The sequence below is a fragment of the Empidonax traillii genome, unplaced genomic scaffold (genome assembly GCF_003031625.1).
Source record: "Empidonax traillii isolate 1590-97213 ecotype Southwest subspecies unplaced genomic scaffold, ASM303162v1 scaffold364:size1245619, whole genome shotgun sequence".
In the NCBI taxonomy this organism is placed as follows: Eukaryota; Metazoa; Chordata; class Aves; order Passeriformes; family Tyrannidae; genus Empidonax; species Empidonax traillii.
This window is the reverse complement of record NW_020955557.1, coordinates 102,504-112,426: the sequence shown is the minus strand read 5'-3', so window position 1 is coordinate 112,426 and position 9,923 is coordinate 102,504. Positions and strand designations below refer to the sequence as shown.

The 9,923-nt window shown below is 44.6% G+C and overlaps 1 protein-coding gene across 1 annotated transcript in view; it reads right to left on the bottom strand.

Annotated features, from left to right (window-relative positions):
* SLIT3 (slit guidance ligand 3) overlaps positions 1-8,594 on the bottom strand; it is a 482,804-nt gene extending 474,210 nt beyond the window's left edge. Inside the window, exon 1 of the mRNA XM_027892706.1 lies at positions 7,948-8,594. Coding sequence (XP_027748507.1) covers positions 7,948-8,132 — 185 coding nt within the window. The 5' untranslated portion in view covers positions 8,133-8,594. The remainder of the gene's footprint in view (positions 1-7,947) is intronic.
* Between the last annotated feature and the right edge of the window lie 1,329 nt (positions 8,595-9,923).

Below are 9,923 nucleotides of genomic sequence, written 5' to 3'. Positions count from 1 at the left end.
GCACTGTACAAACAAAGATTTCCCAAAGGGTTTTCTGCAAAGAAAAAAGAGCAAAATGATGAAGACAGGCAGATGAAACAGCACTGATCAGTACAGCAGGCACTGTCCTCAACTCTAACTCAGCCTAACTTGCATGACATATTTTTAACTGATACAATTAAAATTACAGTAAATTTAAAACTCTGCAAAACAAACTTTCTGTTTAAAGCGAAGACAGCTCCTCCCAAGAAAACCCCACCATGGAAAGGGGAAAATAAAGCAAAAAAATCTTTCAGAAATGGAGTTCATCTTCCCCACACCTGCTACAGGCGTGTTCCCAGGCTGTTCAAATGGGTTACTGATCTCCAAATCATTAACCTCCAGAGCAGTTTATCCCTCCCCTTACATGGAGCCCTGGTTGAAGGAGAATCACCACTCCTGTGTCCTGTAGACTCAAACTACTGTCGAGGTGCACAGGGAAAACATTATCAAGAATTACAGGCAACGTGTCTTGTATTTTTGGGTGACTGTCTATATGCATCCTCACTGCCAGGAGAGGGTTAAAGTCTCTCCTAATAGTCTAAAAAAAAAAAAAAAAAAAAAAAACCCAAACCTATCCTAAATATGGTAGCAATGCTAAAAATCAGAATGACCAGGGGTCAACTTAGCAGCCAGCAAGGTATCAACAAGAGAATTTTGCCTCCCAAAATCCTCAGTGTTGCCTGGACTCTGGAAACACTTGGGAGGTGTGTTCATTAATAACCTGGTACTGATCCCACAGGGCTGATCCTTCACCACACCCCTGAGGCAGGAAGGCATAGTGGCATCCCAGCAGGAAAAACAGAGGACTCTCCCAAGGGGTCTCCTAAGGACTCTCCTTGGAACACGTGCTTTGATGTAACAAGTTAAGAATCACTTCTGCAATAGTATTGCAGATTCTCAGGAAAACACAGGTAGAAGTGGGCTGGTGATCAACACCAACCCTGTGAACAACTGAGCAGTGAATTTCAGACAGCTTTTCCACATTTCTGGATGCAAAGTCAAGAGAAGATCAGCTCTAAACCAGTGTTTTCTGCCTCGTTTTAACTGCACTCATGTTTACTGAAAATGCTCCTTCCCCGCTGACAGCAAAGGGGATTTGAACCCACAGCGAAATTCTGATTTGCACCTGAGACATGAAATTAAGGTCTTAGAAAAAGAAGCAAGTCACTGTTCGAAAAGTCAAAATCTAATTAGGAGCTCCAAAAATCTATCAATCATAAGATTAAAAACATAGATTGCAGCCATCAAACAGATGGCGTAAAACTGGAATACAAGGCAAATTTATTCTGACAGGGAAAACTGACAGACCAGATTCAGTTGGAGGGGGGGCGGAAAAAGGCTGAAAATAACTGGCAGTGGTAAAAATCACCCTCTTAAACTCTCTTTCTACAGAGATGGCCTTCAACTCATCTAAAATTGACTCTGAGTACAAGAGCACAGACCTGTTCCCTTTCGTAAATAGGCAGACGGATCTTTTATGTATTTAGGACCATTAGAAAAGACTGACAATTGCTTACAAAGCCATTTCTTAATAGGGAAGGAGCAGTTCTTGTCACTGATGAGAACCATTCAAGATCTTAATGATATGTCTGACTGCACAACATTGAAAACAGATTTGGAAATGGAGCATTACAGATCTCTGGAGAAAAGACTTGGAAAATAGGGAAAACAGAGTAGCTTGGGCCAAATTGCAAGTCAAATATGACTAGAACCCAGACCTTTCTTATCCTGAAAATGACTTAAAAAAAAACAAACAAAAAAGTCAAATTGATGTAGCTTTACATTGGCAAACAAAACCTGTTAATGAACATAAAAGGGGATGGGAGTGACAACAGCACTCCCAGGCCAAAATCCATCGAGAATTATGCTAATGCACTTGAGTCAACAAGAAGAGATTATCACCTAAGTACCAGAAAGGAGCCAAGGACAGGATGCACATCCCACCAGCCTGTCTCAAACCCCACGAGGATGGGGAACAAAACTGACCTCTATTATGATAACATTTTTGAACACCACTGCTCCCCTGTACATCCCTGCATAGGAACATTTGGATAGACAAACATCTGAAGAAATATTTGCCACACTTCTACTCCTTCTCCATGACTTTGTCAACACTGCTTTCCTTGAAAAAGCTTTGCCATTTGAGGTTCACTTCAGCTTTTCTCCCTGAACTTATCTTTAACTCCTTCCCTCCTCACCTGAAGTTAGAAACTTGCTGTGCCTCACCTCGAAGAGGACAAACATCCCTGCTTTGTCTTGCAGGACTGCAAAAATAAGCCAGGTAGGAAAAGAGAAGCCACTTCAGAGAGCTGTGGAACTGCAGGATTGGTGTTTTTTTTTCCCTATCTTTATTCCCAAGCATCTTGTGAGATTTCTTTGGGAAAATCATCTTCCTTCTGTTCTGTGGAAGCTAAGGAACAGCCTAATTGCAGACAGTAAATCATATGACAAGTGAACATCCACACAGGACAGGTTAAATTTTGTTTTAAACAAAACTCAAAATGTTTGTACACTTAAAAAACAAACAAACAGCAAACCAACAACAACACCAAACAAATATACACACACACAAAATGGAATAAAAAGAAAAAAAAAATTAAACTTGGTAATGATATTTCAAAAGATTACAGGTAGTTTTGACTATAAAGGTCAATTGATTTCTTAGCAATCAAATGACAGCATACAACACCAAGTTTTATACAATTACCATGCCAATAAAATGTACGAGGGTTGAGTTATTTTTGGCCTCACAACCCATCCCTGCAGGTAAGCTCTATCTGTAGTCTTTGGTACACACTTCACAAACTCATAAAAACACAGATTCCAGGGATAAAAAGCAATACTCATCATTGGTGTTTTAGGACTTCCTAAAAGAGGGGAAATTTTCCTTTCATCTAATTCTTTTGCATGAGCCAACACTCAGCTGCTAAAAAACATGAAAAAAAAACCAACAGAATAATCTCAGAACAACTCATTAAAAAATTCTGCAGGAAATAGTCTGGTCTTTCATCTCAGAATATAATCCAAATTTCTGCAAATAAATACAGACAACACAACAATGGCCACTCTTTGCTTCCGTAGCTACCAATTTACAACTGCTAATTCCATCCTCCTTCCTGCTTCCATCCCTTCAAAACGAGGGGACAGATTTAATAGTGCAAGACTGATCCTACACAAGCACAGGGCAATGTCCAGCCAAGCACACCCGGTCAGCATTGCATTAATAAAGGGAAGTATCCACATTAAATTAAGCGACTCAGCTTAATTTTCCCAGGATCAGTCCCTCTGAGAGCGAGCTTTTCCAAACCAAAGCCATGCACATCTACTTACTGACACATGACCTAGGGAAAAAACTATCTGAGAAATGCTCCATGCAAGGTTTTGGAGACTATTACTGCACAAACAAATGAGTGGTAATCCCTAGTGGGAAGAGCTCTAGAAAAACAGAATGTCAGTGTAAGAGTCACTATAATTATATTTGCATGTGTTTAACAGCGTGTTCTGCAGCAATATGGAAGCATTCAAGACAGGAGCTTAGAATTAATTTGGAGACAAACTTGAGGAAGTTGAAGACTTATTACAAGCCAGTGTGACTTCAGCAGCTCAATGCACCTAGGCCAAAACCACCATAATAATATATTTGTGTAACAGAAACCCCAGACCACATGAAAACTCAGGAGTAAGCAGATGACTAAGCTTCTAAATTGCACCTAAATGTGGACACACTCAATTTAGCTGCTCAGACAAAGCAAAGAACAGATTAGTCTTGCAAGCTTTATCAATTCAGCAAGGTAAAGAATCCCTCAAATGAAAGGCAAAACAAAGCAATGACTAACACAGGAGAGCTATCAATTAAACAAGATTCTAAGCCACTGAACATAAACTCATCAAGAACTCAAACATGGTTAAATTCTCCAAAGAAACTTTTATACGTGCATAATGTGGTGCTAACAGACAGGGAGATAACCAGACACGAATGGAAGGGAAAACACAAAGGCTCAGGCTTTACAATCAAACAGAAAGCAGACACTGACCCAGAAGGCTCCTGAGCAGTTTCTCCATATCACTTGTTCCTTTCAGAGCTCAAAAATACAACTGTCAGACAGGTGGCTTTGATCTGCTCGCTGCGTCTACGCATCATCTCAAACTAAACTTGACTATCAGCATTATTAAGTGTCAGAAAAGGCCGCACGTATAATATTTTACACAGACAGAAAACGTTTCCACCAAAGAAAAATTATATAAATAATCACAACCAAGAACTGAAGCACAGCTAAGCAAATTCTAAATACAGAAGTTCAGTCAGGCAATCCTAAGGAACTTTTCAGAAAGGTAAAATATTTGGGATTTTCATGGATGTATTTACATATCTTTAAATGGGCTGTCTTTGTAAGACAGAAGGTCTTATCAGTTGCATAAAAGAATCAAGTTAACTACTAAATTATTAGTTTTCTCCTCAACACAAAAGGTCTATACACTCCTATTTTTGGTAGGATATTATTCCCCAGCGTGGAACGGACCAGTAAATGCTAATGACAAGCCACAAGGTCTGCTCTATCATCCTGTTCAAGGGCCTCTGTGGAGCATCACATCTTATGACTTGAGGAGTAGTCTCAGACCTAATTTCTGTCTCTCCTCCTGTGTGAGATGATGGCTATCCCAAGGGTTCCTTCTCCAGAATGAAGATAATTGGAAGCTACTCCTGGATGTGACAAGTATTTCTTTCCTTCACCACTTACACTGTCCAGACTGAGCAATTTGGTTGTGCAGCAGGACATGGTGTTCACCTCTTTTTAGCTCTTCATGAAAGTGAACTGAGCCAAAGCTTCAATCTCTACCACACAATTAGAAGACTATCATGGAGTGTAATAACAAGGTAAACTGCAACCCAAACCTAGCAACACTTGCTATATTTGCAAAACTACCATTAAAGATGAATCTGTGTTAAAGAAAAAAAAGCATAGGATAGTTTTACAACTCTTTCTATGATCACTGGTTAATCTGTGGATTTCCCTCAAGATAGAGATCACTGGTACAACTCCTTACAAAAAGTGCACCTTCAAAGCCTGCATCTCATTCCTCATGAGGAATCAGTAATCAAAGCTGGTTCATTTAATAGAACTTCTCAATAAGAAATTCTTTACCCCCTAAAGATATTTCCCATTGTTTCTTTAATGTCGTATTTTCAGTTTTCCTGGGTTTCATATTAACACAAATTTGAATAATATTTAACTTGGCTCCACTAGCCCAAACAATCTGTAACATTTGTCCAAACATAACTCTAAAAGTTTAGTGGCAAAACATTTTAAGTGGTGCCATTAGATCTCTCCCTAATTAAAGCAAAAAGTTTCCGACTTGAACAGGTATGTGGAATTTTTAGCTCAAGAGAATGCAGAAAGAAGTAAATACCTTTCTAGAGCATAACAGTTGAAAAAGGCACTCGGTGTGTGGCCACCAAGAAACTTGTTAAAATGATTTTCCCAACACATAAACACCTCTCCGAGATGAAAAATATTTTCATCACTTCAGATATAATCAATTTGGTCTTATTTACAAGCTAAACATACCTAGTCAGAGACTACACATCAACCCATTGCTATGTCATAATAGTTACAGGTTGCTGTGGACCACAGGGAAAAAGGAGATCCTCTGATATGCCCTGTGGCTGACTGATGTTTCACCCACGAGCAGAATTAGGCTCGGAGGAATTCAGTCTTTTTCTGCTTACTCTAGAAAATTCAAGTTAGTGCAATTAGTAGATCTCTAGGTTTGAAAGAATTGACACAAGCTTTAACACACAGTTATAATGAAGATGTCAGCAAACACTATAAAAACAGAGAAAGGCTCACAATGGACTGACAGGATGAAAGCTGGAGACAGTGTTTAAAAATATGGATTAACGTGTTAGTACGCAATCCTCTGGATCCTATTTCCAAAAGGTTTCAGCCACTGAATGCTCCAATAATACACTATTAAAAAAAACCCAAAACCAAACCAAACAAACCATCCAACACAGCTCCATTTCATATTTATCAGTGGTGGTATCTCTGAGGTTAAATATTCAAACTGAATATTGTGAAATCGCTACTATTGTTCTTTATGCAGCCATTAATCTAAAATTTAAATCTGTAAATAACACCAACAAGAACAAGACCAAGAGCACAGCGATTACATTCTCCTTCAGTCTTTTTAACACTTAACATGCCAAGGCCAAGAGCTTTGCTCTCCTGGCTCAGCTTCCTGCAAGAGGCAAGACAAGTTCGGGTCTTTATTACATCCACCGTCACCAACGAAACCTGGCAACAACATCCATTTATTCCCCCTAACCTTGAGCAATAACAAATTATCATTTCGAAGTTCTTCTCAGGTGGCCAACTAACCTTGCACTCATGAATCATTTTAACCTGGAAGTTAAAAGTTTAATTCTAGCCTTTGACTCTTCAACCATCCGCGTTATCACACGTGCTCTGCCTGCCTTGGCAATGCTCACTCTGGTAGTGTTTGTTGTGGGGTTTGTTGTTTCAGGACTTGGGGAGGGAGCGGGGGGGTTGGCTCTAAACTGCCAAGGTTGTCACCCATCAATTTTAGAGTACACAGTTTCACAGTTTCAGGCAGAAGTTAAGGCTTCTGTAGCACAGACATCTGAAAACGATTGCTCACACAGCTGGGGGGGTTAAAGAAAGGCTGATATGGCCACGAAACATCAAAGATGGTAGAAGTGTAGTGAGAAAGCTGCATATTGCTATCATTTAAGAGCTCTCAGCACTATAAAATGCATTTAGAAACAGCCAAGGATACTATAAAATCCCATTCCGGGGCAGAACTCAGCCTTTAGGAGTGCTCTCTGCACAGAAACTTTGTTTGCTTAGTAACCTCATCCAGCTTTCTTCCTCGGAGGGAAAAAACTGCTTGAGAATTTTAAGTTTCCCCAACTCTATGACCCAGAAGGAAATAAAACAGGAAGTCGGGCCATACAATCTCCAGCATTTGCTTACAAGTTCAAAAACATTTTAAGTTATCAGCTAATCCACATAAGGCACAACTGAGTGCACTTTGCTGAGGTCATGCGTGGAGCAGCGCAGAGCCAGGCTGGGGCTCTGTTTAACATTCCACTCTGGACATCTTCATATCTAGCACCGGGCACTCTCTGAAATGTGCCATCTGCTATGCATTAAGAACGTCAGAGACGCCGTCCTCTGCACCAGCAGAGTGCCAGAACACTATCACAGAGCTCAAGTTCGCTTTCAGCTTTCTCCTTAGAAACTTATAAAGTAAAAAGAGTCGACTAAAACACTCATAAGAACTTGTGACAGGGAGGAATTGCTAAGAACACATTCACTATTCTCCTTGCTCCCCACAGCGTTACGTTACTAGCATAAACCCCGAAGCAGATTAAAAATGAAACAAGCAGCTTCCCCGCAGCAGTTTAAAAGAGGAATTTAGACGCTGTTTAATGTGACTTCTTCTCCACTTGAATTAGTTTACGGCAGCAGGCGGTTTTTTCACGGTGATGAAATCGCCATACTGAGAGAGTAAGGAGAAACTGCCACCAGCCACCAGGTGAAAACATCCAGGTTTCTAATTGCATATTAAATTGGTGTTTGCACTGACAACGATTACAGCGGGGAGCACTCCAGGTACGGCTCCCAGCTCCACTGCAAGCAAGTCACTGCAAAACCCAACCAGACGGTAACTGAAACTTAAAAAACGTGAAACTCTGAAACCGATCGTTTATTTGAAAAGGCACAGCGGCAGGATCGCTGTAACTCCTGAAAAAGCTCCTCCCCTTCCCTCCTGAAAACATTAATCCGTGTTGGATTACCGAAACTCCTGTTCCTAAGTACTCTGCACTGATAGGCAGGTGTTGGGAAACTCGTCCCAGGTGTTCCTACAAGCACTCGAGGAGCCCTTAACGGTTTTACTTACAGTCTCTCCGCGTTCCTGGGAATATCCCTCGGTACAGTTCTGAGTCCCAGTCCGTGACAATCCACGTTGGAAGCAATACATGTACATTTATGCGGGCATCCTCCAACAGGCATCCAAGTCACGGAGCTCCAAACGCTCAAGATCATTCCAAGGCAAAGAAACGCACTTCTTCCACCACACAACATGGTTTCTTGATAGCTTCAGTGGGTATAAAAGTGTGCGCGAGCAGCCGGCCCCTTAAAGATGAAATGCCTCTAAGAAAGGGAAAAGAAAACAAGAGGCTCTTAGTACAGCCCAAGGGAACCCACCACTGCCATCATCGCCGGAGCACCAGCAAACCTTCAAAGGCGCCCGAGAAGGTCACGTTAGGTGGAAGAAGGTGGGGAATTGCCTTTCGGGCTCAGGTTTCTTTCTGTTATCTACGGCCGGTACCAGAAGGCAGATAGTTTAACAGAGCTCGAGCCAGACGCGTCCTCAGATGAAAGAGAACCCGGGAGCGGAGGCAAACGCACACAAAACATCCATCAGAAGCGGCGGCGCGCTCCAAAACAGCCTCCTCCGCTCCGCACCGCCCCACCTGGGCCGGGCAGGTAACCCCGCGGAGGGGGCTGCTGCTCGGCCACCGCCACCGCCGGGGGCTGCTCGGGGCGCTGCGTGCCGGCCCCGGGCGGGCCGTGCGGCGCTGTGTCCGTGCGGGAGCGGAGCCGGGCTGTGCGCGGTGCGGGGATGGCGGTGCGGGGATGGAGCGGCCGCCGCGCCCCCCCCCCCCCCCCCCCCCCCCCCCCCGCCCGCCGCTCCATTGGCCGCCCGGCCTGACGTCACCGCCCGCTCAACTTCGGGGGCCGCAACTTCGGGGCCGCGCTGGGGACACCGGCCCGAGGGGGGCCGGGCGGCGGGACAGCCCCGGGGGGACACGGGGGGAGCTCCGGCTGAGCCCTGCGGGCCCGTCCCTGCCGCCCCCGCTCACAGCCCGCGCCGGGGGGACGCGGCTGGCGGAGCCCGGGCCAGCCCGCCCCCGGTACCCGGGTTGGGGTTTCGGGATGGAAGGCTCCGGGAACCGGCCCCGCGTTTCCCCCGCTCCGGCCGCGGGGAACCAACCCGCCCCGCCGCCTTTTGTTCCCCGCGTTCGCTCGCCCCGAGTACCCCCTGGCGGCGGCGGCGGGGCCTGGGCCGGGGCTCCCCGGGCTCACCTGCGCTGGGACCTCCGCTGCGGCCGGACCCCTCACCTGCAGCGGGACCCCCCCCCAGCGGCGCTCCCATTGCTTACCTGTACCGAGACCTACATCGGCACCTCCGCCGGTGTTACCGGGACTCTCCGGAACCGGCACCTTCCCTCCCGCGCTCCGACTGATTCCAAGCCCCGCTCACCTGCCCCAGGACCGCGGCTGGTGCTCCCGGGACTCACCTGCTCCCGCCCGACCCACTCCTGCCCCGGGACCCCGCCCCGGCCACTGCTGTGCTTCGAGCGCTCAAGTTCAGCACCAAGTTAAAACTCAGACAAATTTTCTATAAATAGGACCAAACAAGGTGCCTGTGCTCGGTGAGTCCACCCTTAGTGCAGTGTGAGGCTCAGAATGTCTTACCTAAGGTGGACCAAAGAAAACGCAGCACACCCTAAAAATGTTATAGTGGTTAGAGATCACTTAGAAAATTGCAAGTCTTGAGAGATGCACAAAAAGGTGTTTTTTTTAAAAAGTAAGTCTTGGTCCATTAGCAGGAAGGGGCTCCCTGTAGTGCACCACACACACAGCAACCCCCTGACCCAAAAAAAAGCTTGTTATGCACATCATGAAAACCTGCCTGTTTCAATATACCTTGTTCCTTATTTTGCACACGCAAAAATAGTTCAAAAGACATGTTTATGCCTAACTTACTTGACTACCCAGATAATCTGTTCTTTATCTACATCACAAACTTGTGGTCCATGACTACAAGGAGTCCAGGATCTGATCCTGTAGGAAGGGAAACATTTTCAA